This window comes from Rhinolophus sinicus, linkage group LG05, assembly GCF_036562045.2.
Source record: "Rhinolophus sinicus isolate RSC01 linkage group LG05, ASM3656204v1, whole genome shotgun sequence".
Lineage (NCBI taxonomy): Eukaryota > Metazoa > Chordata > Mammalia > Chiroptera > Rhinolophidae > Rhinolophus > Rhinolophus sinicus.
In genome coordinates this window covers 182614812-182631338 of record NC_133755.1, presented here as the reverse complement: position 1 = coordinate 182631338, position 16527 = coordinate 182614812, and the positions used below count along the sequence as shown (strand labels likewise).

The following is a 16527-nucleotide window of genomic DNA, read 5'->3' as shown; positions in this document are numbered from 1 at the left end:
ATGAATGTGGGCAGACAACATTTGCCTCTGCCCCCAGGTCAGTGGGAGCTTCACTCAGGAAACAGTGGCAGCAGCTGGGGGACAGCAGTGCAGCTGAGGGGAGCCCCACCTTGCACCAGGTCTTAGTGGCCGGCTCGGGCTCTTGGGAGTAGAGCACCTGCTGTCGTTGGTGTGGCCCCCTCTGCCCCAGAAGACGGGACATATTAGGGAAGCAGAGCTCTGAGTCTGACATGGCCCGTCCCACCCACCCACTCACCACCCTCCTTCCAGCCCTAACCCCGCCCTCTTTCCTTTCCCCCTCCCCCATCCAGACCACGTACATGTGTTTTAACTGTGGTGCTATGTCTGCCAGTCAGAACTGGCTCAGGCCAAAGAATGGGTGAGGTGGGTAGAAGTGACTTTAGGAAGGAGTACGTCCCAGCCACACTGGAGGGACCGGCCTGCCTCTGTCATTTCCTTCTGCTTTCATCGGGTCGGCTTCATTGTCACACCCCAAAGGGGCGGCAAAGGTGGTTGTGAGCCTCCTCAGGCCCCAGCCAGAGTGGTGAGCCCACCCCAGACCTGGACACACACCTGCACCCCTCCCACCGCAGCAGCTGCTGGCCTCGCCACCTTTTTGGCGGTGGATCTCCTATTTATCATTGAGGTCTCAGCTTGGATGTCACAGCCTTCTCCCCCTTCCCTGTGCCCTGGAACCTAAATCTGGGCAAGGTGTGTTAGTCAGCTGAACTCCCTTCAGGGGCTCTCCATGAGCTTAAAGACCCAATCCAGTTTCCCGGGGTGGAGTCCAGGGCACCCCAGGGTCCGGTCTGGCCGGCTCATCCCACCGGAAGCATCACGCATTCCCTGCTGTCTCATCCCAGGACAGGCTTGTGCAAACGCAGCCCCCAAACATCTCCCCCCGTCTGCCCCTCCTGCTCTTTCCCACGTCACCTCCTCCTAGTCTGGTTCTCATGTGGCCTTCACTCCTTCTAGAAGGTCTCCCTGATTGTCCTAGGCTGACATTAGCAGCCTTCTGGGAACCAGCCCCTGAGCTCCACCCCCACCGCACCCCCAGGACTCACAGCCCCATTGCAGTGGCCTGCTTCTGGTGTTACAGACACCTGTCAGCTCCTGTCACCATCCACTCCTGGAGGGCGGTGGCTATTGCATTTTTTGTGTCACTGAAGCCACGCAGAGAGCCTCCCCCAGTAACTGCTGAAGAATCTGCGTTGCAGGCGTTGAGCGAATGTCTGTTTACGCAAGCAGGCTTCACAAATTCTACGTGCATGTGTGCGTATCTCCACGTGTGTATTTTGTGGGTTGGCTCTCCTCACACAAGCAGATACGGGTGTTTGAAAGTGGTCGTTCACATAGAAAAGAAATTTGCTTTTAAAATTTGGTGCCCACTTTGGATATTGACAGTGGTTTGCAATCATGTGCGATTATAAGTGACAAGTGACAGATAGAGCTTGTTGACGTGCAGCAGCTCTGTGGGTGGGAAAGGAACTTTTGTGCAGAGAGTGCTGAGCTTCTCGTTAGCACACAACATGGTGAGCTCATTAATACATGAGAATCTAACACACAAGTGTCAAGGACACAAAAGGCTGAGGCCGAACTGATTTTCTCCTGTTCTTGGCAGCTAGAGTTTTATAAACAGAAGTTTCCAGATGGCCCCCACCTCAGAGCGCAGTTCTCAGCTCTCATCTTCCAACCAGACTTCAGAATGTTCCAGGATGTTCTTGTAATACTTTCAGTTTAAATGAATCAACACATATTATTAAATTCTGGCTCCAGTGCCTTTAGGCAAGGCATTGGGAAGGCTGGGGTGGACGTGAGGGACACCAGGTGGTGTGCGCTAGAGGCCAGGGGCTGTCCAGAGAGAAATGTTAACTCAGTGTCAAAGCGGAGAGCTGTAGGCTCGGGTGGCGCTTTTCAGGGAGGGCCTTGGAGACCCCTGACGGCACCTTTGGAAAGAGAACAAGAATGGTCAGAGCTTGTTTGGGGCTGGAGGTGTCTGGAAGAGGGAAGGAGGAGAAAACCCGGGGGTTGGGTGCCATGCTGGTCAGAGCGCCGCCGAGGGGCTTGGGGGCCCAGTGGGCAGGAGGAGGATGCCCAGGGGTGTTCCAGGGCTGCCCCTGGCCGCTGTAGGACCCTTTGCTGCGATCCCGTCGCATGGGGGACCAGGTAGGAGGCACTGTTACAGTGCAGGCACAGGGCGGTCACCTGGACTCCCTGGCTGGGCCTGTGATGCTACGAGGCGTTCAGTAAATCCTTCACCTGTTCCACGAGGATGGGAATGCCGTCTCCCGGCCAGGCCATAAGCAGAAGGAAAATGAACGCTGTCATTCCAGGGTCTGCTTGTCAGCACTCGGGGAAGGTGCTTATGTGTGATTTGGCCTTGGCTCTGCAAGGAGAACCCCTGTGCCAGACGATTTTTCTCCTCTGGGGTATGGCCAGTTACCTGGAGCACAAGACAGGAAGACACGCTGTCCGTGGGAACGCCCTCTCCCCTCTGCTCCCCTCCCGCTCCTTCCCTTCCTGCCTGCTGTCTTCCGTCCTCTTCCTTCCCCTCCTCTTCTACCTCATCCTCTTTCCTCTTACAAGGGTAATAAAAAGAAACAATTATGCTGATTTTTCTTTCACAGCAAAAGCCACACTTCACCCCTGCGACTGCCTTGGCCAAGCTGGGTCTAGTGACCTATGTAATCTTTTGGTCACCATACCCAGCTGCTAGGTCTCAAGTGAAAAATGACAAAAACAGGCAGCAGTGAGCTCCGGGGTACAGTGTGAGCCAGGAGGCAGCAGTGAGCTCCGGGGTACAGTGTGAGCCAGGAGGCAGCAGTGAGCTCCGGGGTACAGTGTGAGCCAGGAGACAGCAGTGAGCTCCGGGGTACAGTGTGAGCCAGGAGGCAGCAGTGAGCTCCGGGGTACAGTGTGAACCAGAAGGCTGGCCGGCTGCCTCTGACTGCCCTGTCCCGTCCTGAGGGGCCTGAGGACATAGGGACACTCATGGTCCAGCAGCCTCGTCCTATAGATGCAGCAGGTGGCACAGAGGGTCCCACCCCGCCCCATCGGCCTTGCTTCCACCTGGTGTAGAAGCGTTTGACTCACTTTTTTCAGCATCCCCAACAGTTTGCTCCCGCAGGGGAAGAGGCCACCTCCGGAAAGCCCGCTGAGCTGGCTGGGGCATGCGGGGAGCAGAGCCGTCTGCCTGTGGCCCTGGCCCCTGACCTGGGCTGCCTTGTCCCCACAGAGCAGCCTGTACAGTGAGGAGGGCCTGGGGGTGACGGTGCTCAGCACCCTGTATGGCGCCATGCTGCTGTCCTCCATGTTCCTGCCGCCGCTGCTCATCAGGACGCTGGGCTGCAAGTGGACCATCGTCCTCTCGATGAGCTGCTACGTGACCTTCTCCCTGGGCAACTTCTACGCCAGCTGGTACTCCCCGCAGCTCGCGGCCCCGGGCACCCGGGTCCAGGGAGGGCTAGACGCTCGGGACACGCAGCTGGCACACGCGTTCCCTCACCCCCTGCCCGCCCACTGCCTCCGCCTTAAAATGAGCTCTGCGTCCTGAAACCCTCTCTCAGCTCCTGGGTCAGGACAATTGGGTGGCTCCGTCCCCTCCACTGGCACACCGCCCCCTGCCGACCCGTCCTAAGGCTGGTGCCAGGCTCCCTCTCCGCACCAGGGTACCTTTGTGGCCCCAGGGATGAATGTAGGGGAGAACCTAAGATGTCCGAAGAACCCGAGACACCCCCTTGTTACCCAGGACACTGACTGATTACCATGGCTTCACAGTCTTCTTTTTCTGGTTGCCATAGAGTTTTCATGCAGAACCCTCATTGAGGAGGGCAAAAATCAATCCATATCAATCAGTGATGTTTAAATGCAAAGCTGTTAGAAGCACCTAAAAACTGCCATCCTTATTTGTCATCAGCCCGTGGCACTTCACCAGCTCTGCAGTTCATGCTTACAGACGAGCCTGAACCAGAAAAGGCACTGAATTTGTGCATTTATACTGGGTCTCATGGTGACTGCATCCATGTAACCCATCCACAAATGTCATCGTGCTGACAGTGCGCCCCTCGTGACTGCCCTTCTCCCCCGAGGTAAGGACCGAGGGGACCCAGGCCCCGCATGTCTGCACTCCTCTCCACAGGTACACTCTGATCCCCACGTCGGTCCTGCTGGGACTCGGGGCCGCCCCGCTCTGGTCGGCTCACTCCACCTACCTCACCATCATGGGAAGCACGCACGCCAAGAAGGCAGGAAAAGCTGGCAAGGACGTGGTGAACCATTATTTCGGCATGTTCTTCCTCATATTCCAGTCGTCTGGTGTGTGGGGCAACCTCATCTCATCTCTGGTGTTTGGCCAGACTCCCACGCAAGGTACAAGGAACAAGGCTCGGTGATGACCGCTGAGGGTCCCCAATCCCATGGACATCCCACGTCTTCATTCCATGGCTTGAGCAGGTGGACACACGAGGCCCAAACGATGTGGTTCCCAGCTGGCCTGGGCCTCAGCCTCTTCCCCACATGTGGGTGGGCCTGAGCGTCCATTGCATCCCCAGGTGCCCTGCCATTCTGGTCGCTGCCAGTGGACCTTGGGCTCGTGGAGTGAGCCCTATCTTTTAGGCTGTGTAAGAACGGGGTTGACTGATTTCCTTTCCCTCTGAATTGATCTACTGACTAGTGTTTTCAATGTTACACATAAGACCATTTATTCCTTAACTGATTTGAACATTTGATGACTGACGTTTTAAAGCATCTGTTTTTACCTGAGTTGGCCCAGACATGGGTATAAAGCCTGCACCTTTGATGTCTGAGGGTTCCAACCAAAGGCAGAGGATACAGATCTCTTCAATTCTCACAGGAGACTTTTATGGGGGTGGAGAGGGGAGAGTCCTACCTCTCCTGTCCGTTACAGTGTCTCCTAATCCTGGGCCTCCATCCTGCCATCCCATGTAAACTGTAATCAAAGCCCTTCTTCCCTTTTCTCTCATATGATGTGATAGTTCAAATTTTATCTTTTAACAGACAAGGAAACAACCTTTTAGAAAAGGTATGAAATAACCTGCCCAAGGTCATGGAAATAGATATAGGTGAATCAGAAAGATTCACACTTTGTTTCTTCTTAATTAACTCTTTGAATGTTGAAAATTTTCATTTATGTCCAAGAAAGTAATATAACAAGTCCCCAACATTTATTGCACATTTGTCCAGAGTGTCTTAAAATTACTCGTATACACATGTGCCTTAAGGGAAATGTATTTTGAGACACTTGGTCAAACAAACCATGTTCTGTGACATGGAGTTATGTTCCTGGCCCTGGGCGTGTCCACACTCCTGCCGTTCCTCGTGTCCCATGTCCTGTCCAACACCTGCGTTCTCACGTCACCTGCTTGCTCTCTCTTCACAGGTGCCATCCCTGAGGAGCAGCTCCTGTCCTGTGGGGCCAGTGACTGCCTGATGGCCACGGTGCCCACCAACGGCACTCAGCGGCCGTCCCAGGAGCTCATCTACACCCTGCTGGGCATTTACACAGGTATGAGTGTGCGCCGCGGCTCCGGGCCAAGCCCCAGCAGAAGCCAGATCCAACTCCTTCCTGTGTCGGAAAAGACGCTCTCCCCAGAGTATAAATGACCTCCCACGGGTGTGTTCCGCGGGACCGCTCTCAGGGATTTTCACACAGAGTCGAATACGGCCGACAGTGCTGCTTCATGGTTTCCTGTGGTGATGGGGTCGCGGTACCTTGGTACAGTCCACCACAGCAGCCATTAGCCACGTGTGCTTATTTAAATTTTAATCAAGTAAATTGAAAATACTGTTGTTAAGTGTGACAGCCACATTGCAGGTGCTCCACGGCCCAGTGGGGCTGATGGCCACCATGGTGGAACATGGTAGAACACGGCACTGGTGGGTGGTCTGTTTCACCTACGTCCAAGTGACTGTGGAAATCCAAAATCCCTATAAATTGTCATCATTTTCTGAGGAATATATTTGAGCAGCTCCTCCTGACAGGCTAGTGTGGGGCGCGGGTTTCTCCTGCCCCCATCACCCGGGATGAATGAGGCCTCAGGGATGTCATTTACTGGTCACAGTGTAGCTGATGGTTGCCCGGAGGAAGGTAATTGTGTAATGATTCTAATCCTTAGAAGTGCCTCTTCATGGGAAAAGTTTATGTCACCTCTTTTCTAAGTGACTTCACTCTGCAGTCATAGATGTATTACTATTTCGAAGGGAATACCTTGAAAGCTTTTTCGTTTGTTTGTTTTTACCATTTTGAAGGGAATTTACATCTATTTCTTCGTCATTCTTGAATTTGGAATTCATAAAGGTCTTGGAATGTTTCCTTCTTAAGACTCAAGGGTCTGATGCATGTCGATCTGGTGGGACGGCAGCCAGGATTCTGCTGGGCATTAAAGGTTAGAAAGGCCGCATGCACTGTCGGAGTGTCTCTAAGGCGACATGATAAGATGCCACCAATCCTCAGATCTGTTTTGAAACTATCTCCAAACCGGAGGCGCTGAGTGAGCCCCTGTAAAACAGTCACTGGATGGTGACAAAGCAGAGTGAGCTTAGTGTGTGCTAAGCAGTGCACTAGACCTGCTAAGGCCCCAAACCTAGCAAGACAAGAACCTCGCCTTCAGTAAGCTTAGTCCTGCACATTCAACTAACCAAAATTGGATACAAGTGCTTTGAACAAAGTTCCCAGTTGGCATGTAGTTACATCTTCTTGGGAAATTGGGTTTTAGGGCCGCATTGATGAGGAGTTGGTACCCGAGCAGAGAAGGGCACTGAAGGCAGAGACGAGGGGTTGGCATGGCTGTGATCAGGGGCAGAGAAGCCGGAAGTGGGGGCGGCTAGCTGCGGCCCATTGGGACAGGGCTTGCTGCTGTGCCAAAGGGTCTGGACATGCACAGGTTCGTTCCCTAGATACAATCTAGTGTCAGCATAACTAGGAAGTGTGGAAAGACGGTGGGCAGAGTCCAGTTAGGGGCAAGTACAGTGACCCACAGAGGAACGAAGAAGAAGGACAGTGGCCGAGCAAGTGGACAGGGAGATCAGGAGAGTTTAGGGCAAAGACCAACAGGGCTTTTCCACGGAGTGCACTCAGGATGTGGGAGAGGAAGGGCCAAACAACCCTGAGGGCGAAAGAAGAATTCGCGCAGTTTCGGACGCGCTCCCCCGATGTGTCCGCACAGCTGCAGGGTGCCCACTAGGCTGGCCGTTAGGAGTGGTGGGCTCAGGCCGCGGACTGGAGAGCCGCTAGCAGCTGGGAGCAGCTCTTTAGGTGATGGCTGAAACCTCGGGAGCAGCAAGATTCTTAGGGAAAGAAATTCCCTAAGATGAGATTCTTAGGGAGGAGGTGCGTGCAGCCTGGAACTGGGTGACCCACGCTGACAGCCTGGTGGAGGGTGGGAGCCTTTGAGGAAGGTGGATCACAAAGCCAGAGGTCCTGGGGGACACCCCAGGTTGCAGCAGCAGTGGGGCTCGGGGGGCTAAGATGGTCACAAGGGACAAAGGCTCCCGGGACTCTCGGGCAGTGAGGTCCACATCAAGAGGCATGGACACCCACTGAGAGAGCAATGTGGTCAGGCTGGGGTGCCGGGCCAGAGCGGAGTGGTCTGAGAAGTGAGTGGGAGGTGGGAAGGGAACCCGTGGAAAGGAGGCCTGCTGGGCTCCCACTGCCTCTAAGGCTTCTGCAGACTGGAGCTGCTTGAGTGTTTTCCCAGCAGGTCCCGGTGTCCCATCAATGTGGTGAGGGGAACGGGAGTCAGCCCAGCTGGTGCCCTCTTGACATTTTCCCCCCACGCCCCCAGCAGACAGGCCAGGGCCTCATGGAAGTTACTGGCCGATTCCAGGCCCACGTGTCTCATCCTGGCTCTGTCATTCTGGCCATGCAGTCCCCGGCATGAGACCTCCCCTCTGTGAGCCGTGATGCTCTGAGCAGTGGTGGCGAGCTGTTTCCGTAACGGGCCAGATAGTAAATATTTAGGCCTGAGGACCGTATGGTCTGCTTACTATTCAGTGCTTTCTTTGCCATGGAGAAGACACAGACGTGTACACGAGTGACCACGGCTGTGTGCCAGTGAAACTCTAGTTAAAAAGCAGGTGCAGAGCAGGATGTGGCCCGCAGACTGGAGTTTGCTGACCCCGTTCTCACGGGACAGCCCGGGCCATGGCAAGGAGATAGTCTGCACTGCAGGCCCTTTGTTACATTCTCTCCTCAACGCCAGGCTCTCTGTGTGCTTCCCCACCCAGCAGGTGCCCTGGAGTCCCCTTTGCACGTAGTCTGGCAGCAGCCCAAGTCCCACCTGCACGCTGCACACAGTGCCTGGTGCAGAGAGTCCTGCAGCCCGAGGGAGCTGATGTCCGAGGTTTACGTGAGACACACATTGTGCATGTGTAACATGGAGGGGGTGTCTCTTAGCATTTGAATCCAGCCTTTCTTACAGGATCTTATATGTCTCTTTCCTTTAAGCAAAGCCACATTACCATAAACACAAAAGAAAAACAACAAAGGAGAAAAATGGACTAAAGGAGACAGAACACCATCTCCCTGGAGTGATTTTCCTGGATTTCTGAGCTTCGTCCTCATAAAGAGGTGTCTTGCAAAGCCCTTCTCTTCAGAATACAGCACGTTAGTTGTGCAACGCCAGCAGTTTCCCAACTCACGCCCCGGGAGGCTCTGGGTCCCAGGGCAGCTCTGCACACACACATATTTCCTAGTAAACATGCGGCTTCTGCACCCATGACCCGTCTCACAGGCGCCTGCGTGGCACTTGTCCCTGGGGCTGGGAGGGGAGGGTCCTAGTGAGGCAGGCAGAACCCACAAGGTGAGACTGTGCAGAAGGAGCTGAGGCCAGTGAGTGGACCACGGAGATGCCTTTTTCACGTGACTACACGCAGTCAGTTGATGAGTTGGTTTGGAAGAGGGCCCCGTGCCCAGGCATGGTGACCTGGCTTCACGGTTTGGTGGGATGAGCTCTGCGCGCTGTCACACGCTGTTTAACAAACTTTATTAAAATGTTGAAGTGGGGGGAGGGGTTATGTTTACAGAAATAAAGCTTAGAAGTACATTAGTGCTTCTCTGGGTGGAAATGTATTCACAGCATAGTTTTCTGAGATGGGTGCAAGACTGGTTTTACCATTTCTGCAAACAATTGGGGAGAGTTCTGACTGTAAACCTCACGGTTTCAGTCATGCTCAGCCGGCTGTGCCGTCATGAGGTGGCGAGCCGGCGGTCAAGGGCTGCAGGAAGGTACCTGCTGGCTATAAGAGGTAGAAAATATGGTAGATGAGGTGCGCAAGACAAAGTAAAGAGATAAAGCAACTCAAATCGTCGTTAAAGGATGACAGACCCACACTGTGGTAGGGCCAGGTAGGAATAAGTGACTAAAGCCTGTTCTGAAAGCTTCTGGTCCAAACCAGCAGGGGAAGGAAGACGGTCTCTGCTCTTGAGTTGATCTGTGACTCCCAAGCACTGTGCATAATTACCACGGCCAGACGGAAGAAAAGCAGTGGAGGTATAAAGATACCACAAAGCTATTAAAGTCAGGGAGGGAGCAAAAAGGTTGTCATGTAAAGAAAAAAACCAAGGCTACACAAACATTGGTTTTTGACCTAGAGAAAGGGAGGTGTTTCTACTAATGAAGGGCTGCTGTAGACAAAGCCGTTTTGTCATTGTCCTGGAGTTATGGGAGGATGTCCCCTCCCGGGGGAAACTGAGTCATTTTCTTTCATTTTCTGTGTGTGTGTGTGTGTGTGTGTGTGTGTGTGTGTAGATAGCCCATTCATATGGTTCAAAATGCAAACATTGTAAAAAGGACCAGGCCCCTGTCACGGCCATGTCTCACCACCCAGTTCTCCTGCACCCACAGGCAACTATGTCTTCTTTCATTCTTAGATGTATTTGATGAGCATATAAAGAAATATGTTTTCATGTCCTCCATGCCTTATTAAACACAATGGTGGCACAACAGACACACAGTCCCACCCCTGTTTTTGCTCTCGGCCATTTCTCTGGGGCACCTCCCCGTCTCAGCACAGCAAGGCAGTGCACGCGCTCCCAGGCAGGGGACAGACCACGGTGCGTGTGAGCTGTTCCTCCTGCACGACGTCTAGACAAGTAGATTTGGGATAAGTGTGGAGCAGACGGTAACCTCCTGGGACTCCGTCCTGAGAAGGGGCACTGGCTGCTGGTAGAAATGGCTTGAGTGTTAGGACGAGACAATATTTGATGGCTAAGGGTGCTGAGGACATCCAGGGGTCTCTTCAAGTTTTTGTACTTTATGCCACTGAAGACAATACAGACCTAGGGTGACAGGTCTCCTGTGAGAGCTTGACAGTCACAAGTTAATCACAGAACCGACACGTGTGCGGTCAAGGTAGCGTGTGTAAGACTCCAAATGGCTTTGTCAGGCTGGGCCTGTGCGCTCTGATCTTCCATCAGGGTTTGCAGTTGGCCCTGCACCTCCAGAGAGGGAAGAAGTGACTGAATCCGCCTGTGCCAGGGGCTGGTGGCCCTGGGTCCCTTAACAGTAGCATTTGTCTCTTGTTTGCCTCTCAGGGAGTGGCGTCCTGGCGGTCCTGCTGGTAGCGTTCTTTCTCGAACCCGTAAGAGACAATCAGCAGAGAAGTGAAGGAGAGAAGAAACCTTCATCATTTTGGTCCACCTTACTGTCGACTTTCAAGCTTTTTAGAGACAAACGCCTGCGTTTCCTCGTGCTGCTACCAATGTACAGTGGATTCGAACAGGCCTTCTTGGCAGGCGACTACACGAGGGTATGACCTGGCGGGCGAGTCCATGGGGGAGCGAGAGAAAGCAAAAAGCCACACTCACAGAACGTGGTGTGGCTATTGCACCAAGCTGTGTTTGTAACTGAAGGGATGACTGGGTATCACAGGGCCACCCACCTGAGTCCGGCCGAGGGAACAGGGCTCTTGGTGCTGTGCTAGGTCCTTCTTGGCACTAGGGTAGCTGAGTTTATTGCTCAGGATGTCACCGTCTAGGTGACTTCCACCCCCCTGAGCTTGGAAGGGGACCTTTCTGTCTTGAGATGTACCTTCGGGGGAAAGGACCAAAGCTATTCGTGAGTCATTACATATGACATCCATTTGTGTAGTGCTTACTTGCATCTCCCTCAGGTCCTTATTTTAGAGTAAAAAAATACAGGGAAAACATGAAATCCACAATAACGCTGATATTCCTTATCACTCTAGTTTTTAAACTATGCCTCACCATCTAGAAATGGATGTGGCTCTCAGGCCTTGTCACCCTGTCTGCTCAGATCACCCTCTTTCCCTAGATGCCCCCTTTGTGGATAGGTGGACGCCCTCTTTGGTGGCGGTGAGCAGTGTGGCAACACTGGACAGGCAGGCAGAGTGACCCTTATCCCTTGGGGTGGACACAATTGGAACTCACAGCCACCTTCCCTCGTGGACCTGTCACTTAGTTTGTGTCTCTCTAGCTCCCCTGCCCAGGTGGTATACTGTCCTAAAGAACCTTCTGGAATGTCATAGAAGCGATGTCACAAATGGGGACTTTAGAGAGTTGAAATTCCTTTTTCCAGAAAGTGTTGGGTGGGAACTGGGCCATGTGTGTGTGGAGAGAGCTGGGGCCAAGCCCAGGGGACCCCTCGGAGGGTCGCCCTCCTTATCCAGGAAGGGAACGTTCCCTGCCTCGTCCCCACCACTCTCCCTCCCAGGCAGACTTGCCAAATCAGCAAGATAAGAAGTAGGGTCCCGCTAAGTTGGAATTTCAGATACAGCACAAATGTCTGTGGTACAAGTATGGTGTGTGCAGTACCTGGCGTCCTAGGTTTTCTCCGGCCTCCCTTCTCCTAGGGCAGTCGGATGGGGCATCTCAGGGCTCCAAAGGTAAAGACAAAATAAGCACACACTCCCATGGTGTCTGGCCATGGCACCTCCCATCGGTCGTGTTGCTGACCACCCTCATGTGACCTCAGCCATCGCCCCGCCGTCCAGATGCCGTGGGCCCCCAGCCAGCTCCCTCGTCTGTGTGTCTGTCCTGACTCTGCCTGAGCACAGGCCTGGAGGCTTCTGGGAGCCTCACGCTCTTGTGCAGAAGCCCTTTCTCCTCGTCTCTGTTGAGATTCCCTTCACGTGCTTTCCATGTTCTCTTTCACTGAGACTTTATTTTTTAGAGCAGTTTTAGGTTCACGACAAAATTAGAGGAAGGTACAGAGATTTCCCACATGCCCCCCAAATCCTGTCCCACTGTCAACATCCCTCCTGGAGGGTGCATTTGTCACAATCTGTGAATCTGTACCTACACACCATAAATACCTGAGTCCGTAGTTTACGTGAGGGTCACTTGGTGTTGTACATTCTGTGGTTTGGATAGTGACATGTACCCACGAGCGTCTCACTGCCCTAAAACCCTCTGTGCTCCCCCTACCCAGCCCGCTCTCCCTCCACCTTTCCACCGTCTCATCAGCTGGGCAGGACATGATCAACCCCCACCAGGAGGAGCTCCGATTAGCCCCTAAATAAATAATAAGTGTGCCACAAATATGTCCAGATGTCTGTCCCAGCCATTCTTTATTAGATTTTGCCCTGGAGAGGATTTTTCTCAGAAGCGCCAGCACCAGCATTTTTCTCTACACTGGGAGCTAGAAATTCTAGACAGAGGTTCCAGGCCGATTCAGCAAATCAGCTGTCACCCGGTGGGATGCGTGTTAGCCTGCACCCATCCCTGATGAAAGCCCCCCGTGCCCGCTGAGTGCCCAGCGCCGAGCACGGCTGTGACGCGGCTCTGTGCTCCCTCTGCAGTCCTATGCCACCTGCGCCCTGGGCATCCACTTTGTGGGCTACGTGATGATCTGCTTCTCAGCCACCAACTCCCTGTGCTCCGAGCTGTATGGACGGCTGTCCCAGTACACGGGCAGGATCGCTCTCTACGCACTCGGTAGGTGTCACTTTCCCAGATGCCAGCAAGAACAGCGACACTGCCGCCCAGAGGGTGGGTGAGGGCTGAGAGCATGCGGGGAACTGCCTGGAAATCTGTCAAGCCCCTTAGAAACCCACTCACCCCCTCCGCCCCTCCCTCGCTCCCTCCAGCAGGCAGGGCTGCCCCGCTGTGGGTCCTGTGATGAGGGCTAGGGCTGGGCTAAGCACAGGGTTTCTGCAGGCACGTGAAGCGGTGTCTTGACTGGTCCTCAGGGCGAGTGAGGGCCGGCTTCTGGAGGACACGACCTGTGTTCACATAGTGCATGAAGCCTGACCTTGCAAGGCAGACAGACTGCGTGCTAAACACGCGGCACCTTCTATTCCACTTGGGAAGGAAGGAAGGAGCATCAGGGACGATGTGAGCCGTGAGAAATGAGGGCGCAAACAGAACAGTTACCCAGCTCCCAGTCCAGGTCTAAGGGGTCTGTGTGCACGGAGCAAGAAGAGGGGGAACAATAAACCGTTGTCAGGGCCGACAGAGGGCGAGTCCTATGCATGTCTCTCTATTTCATCCTCACCGTCGTCCTGTGGAGCAGACACTGCCCACCTGCCAGATGAGGAAATGAGGAACAGAGAAGTGTAGTGACTTGCCCACGGTCACACAGCCTCAGGGAGCCCAGTATGCACCTGCTGCTTCTGACCCCGCAGACCCTGCTCGTCCCACTGGGCAGCAGTTTCTTTTTTTTTTTTAATTTTTTAAAAAATTTTATTGGGGAATAGTGTGTTTCTCCAGGGCCCATCAGCTCCAAGTCGTTGTCCTTCAATCTAGTTTTGGAGGGCACAGCTCAGCTCCAAGTCCAGTTGGGGTTTAGAACTGGCAACCTTGTTGTTGAGAGCTCACACTCTAACCAACTGAGCCCTCCAGCCGCCCCTGGGCAGCAGTTTCTGGAGTGTCACAAGCTGTTCTGTTACTACATTCTGGAGACGCCACAGTGTCTGCAGAAATCATGAGGCCAAAAGTTAGGGTGCACTGGGGTAAAAGTCAGGAGAAAAGGCCCAGCTCCCACGGGGGGCACACCCCCTCCCACTCCCCACACCCCCACCACTCAGTGAGAAGCTGGGGTCCTATGACTCACCCCTCATGAAGAAGCCCTCCTCTCTTTCACTGTGTCTGAACCCTCATAATCTGGGGGCTCCTCAGCCTGGGCAAGACGATGTGTCCCTCTGTGACTCGTCACCCCTCTGTCCTGCCCTGTCGGTGTGCAGACCAGAGGTGAGCAGAGCTGCAGTCAGACTCTGCAAAGTGCACACACATCGGCACCCCATGTTCAATGTCAAAACCCACCTGCAGAAATCGGTCTGGAGTGTTTTAAGGAAACAACACTTCAGACATGAAGCAAATGATTGGGAAGAAATTTCCTTTAGCATGAATGCATCTAAGACGCGCTAACGCAGCTGCTGGCACAGCACTCATCTCCTGGGCGATTTTGTCCCCTCTGCATGTGCACAGGTGCGGTCACCCACTTCTCTTGCATAATCGCCCTCTTGCTGTGGAAACCGAACCCTGACCAGCTGGCTGTGTTCTTTGTTTTTTCTGGCCTTTGGGGTATGGCTGATGCCGTGTGGCAGACACAGAACAATGGTGAGTACCCAGCACAGAGCCATTTCCTGCTCAGGTCCCCTACCTGGGCGGCTGTGGGGGGACATGGGGTGGGTGGAGGACCGGCCAGCTGCGGGACACCCAGGAAACATGGTGCTGTGCTCCAGCAAGCGGAGTGGAATGGGGACCAAACAGGCAAGAGGACTCCGGCTTCATTCATACCGTGGGTTCGAAGTACTTTCTCTGAGCATTTATTCAGATGCATGAGGCAAAAGAGTGTGCAACTTCCTGTCCTAAGAGTGACGCTCCTCATGGCTTGGCACTTGAGGCACCTGTCCGAGCGGCATGATGTGCTTGCTGCGTGCCTGGTGCTGGCACCCGGGGGATGGAGAATCCTTGGGTGCTCTCGGCTGAGACAGGGAGGTGCATGTGTAACTTCTGCAGGAGAATGCTTACAGGTTACTGTGACAATGTCCAAGCAGGGGACACTGGGGCTGTCCATCTGGGAGAACCAAGTGAGAGGTGGGAGAGGAGGTCACCCTGAGTCGGCTCCTGGTGGCGCCGGTGGTGTAGGAGGCCCAAGCAGCAGGAGGCGGGACTCGGGAGGAAGCTGTCAGTCAGTTTGGGATGCTGACCAAGACACCACAGATCAGAGGCCTGGACACAGCAGACCTTTACTTCTCACCACTCTGAGGCTGGAAGGCCAAGATCAAGGCGCTGGTAAATTCCATGTCTGGGGACAGGCTCTTCCTGGTTCATAGAGGGCCGTCTTCTTGCTGTGTCCTCATGGGGTGGAAGGGCCAAGGAGCTTCAGGGTCCAGTTTCTAAGGACACGGATCCCATCATGGGGGCTCCATGCTCATGATTAAATCACCTCCCAGAGGCCCCCCAACACCCTCACATTCGGGTGAGCTTAGCATGTGAATTTGGGGGATACAGCATTCCTACCACAGCAGATGGGGACTGCTGAGGGGTGAGGTGCAGAGGCTGGCTGGCCCCCCGGTGGAAGCAACAGAAAGAAGGTTTGCAGCAGGGTGTCAGGGTCAGCTGTGTGAGAACAGGGCTGTGTGGTAACTCCAGCTGTCGGTCAGTTGGCTGACACAGCTGACCTGCAGGTCGGCAGCAGCCGTGCACCAGGAGGGCGTGGGAAGGGAGGCCTGAGAGCGCAGGAGGTGGGAGTCCTTGCAGGGCCGTCAGAGTGAGCGGCCACGTGTACAGCGTTCCCAGCGTGGTGGGACCTGGATTCACAGGTGGAGGCATGGAGTGCAGACAGACGGAGGTGGCAGGGCTGGGTGCACCTGCTGACGGCCTTGGCTTTGAAGGGTCCAAAAGAGGTCACTGATCAGGGGGACATAGCACTTAGGAGTGGCTGTTTTTAATGTCTGTCAATTATGACGGTTATTTTTCATTTCAGAGTTAATGGTTGTGATGAGAAGATGGGGGAGGGAAGGAAGCTGAGAGGACGTGGGGAGCTGAATGATGATTTAAGGGGTCAGTGCAATGGGAGGACCGCGGAGAGGTTTCCCTCGACCAGGAGGAGGGGTGCCTTTTCTTTGGGGACAAGGGGAAGGATGCTGGAATGAAAGACGCATGGGAGACTTTGTCGTCATGGGGGGAGGAGTGGTGAAACGCCGATGGCGTCCACGCAGAGCCGTTACTGAGCACTGCCTGTGTGCCAGGTACCCTAAGACCTCGGCCTTTACGCTATGCAGTCTCTGAGGTCAACAGGTGTGAATGGAGGCCTGGGACAGCTGCTGAGGGTGTGGGAAGGGCCTGCCAGGGCGGGGGGGTTGAGCTGCCTTCAGGCCAGTGACAGTGGAGCTCCCTGCAGCCTGGCGCCTCAGTGCCCGTCACCAGAGCAGAGGTGGGGCAGGGCGGGGAGGTGGCAGGCTTGACATGGGTGATTCGGTGACACAGGAGGACGGTGAGAGGGACATGGGAGAGGAGGGGCTGGTGGCATCAAAGAGGTCAGAGCGCCAGAGCTGCAGTGCGGGACGTTGGAACCAGAGGTTCAGGGTGGAGGTGAAGGCCCA

At 54.4% G+C, this 16527-nt stretch overlaps 1 protein-coding gene across 5 annotated transcripts in view; it reads left to right on the top strand.

Moving 5' to 3' along the window:
- UNC93A (unc-93 homolog A) overlaps positions 1-16527 on the top strand; it is a 34670-nt gene that overhangs the window by 9637 nt on the left and 8506 nt on the right. For all 5 annotated transcript variants that reach the window (XM_074333830.1, XM_074333826.1, XM_074333828.1 and 2 more), the window contains 6 exons: positions 3236-3417; positions 4139-4368; positions 5399-5524; positions 10553-10767; positions 12778-12913; positions 14405-14536. In XM_074333830.1, the coding sequence (XP_074189931.1) occupies positions 3296-3417; positions 4139-4368; positions 5399-5524; positions 10553-10767; positions 12778-12913; positions 14405-14536 (961 nt within the window). In that variant the 5' untranslated portion in view covers positions 3236-3295. The remainder of the gene's footprint in view (positions 1-3235; positions 3418-4138; positions 4369-5398; positions 5525-10552; positions 10768-12777; positions 12914-14404; positions 14537-16527) is intronic.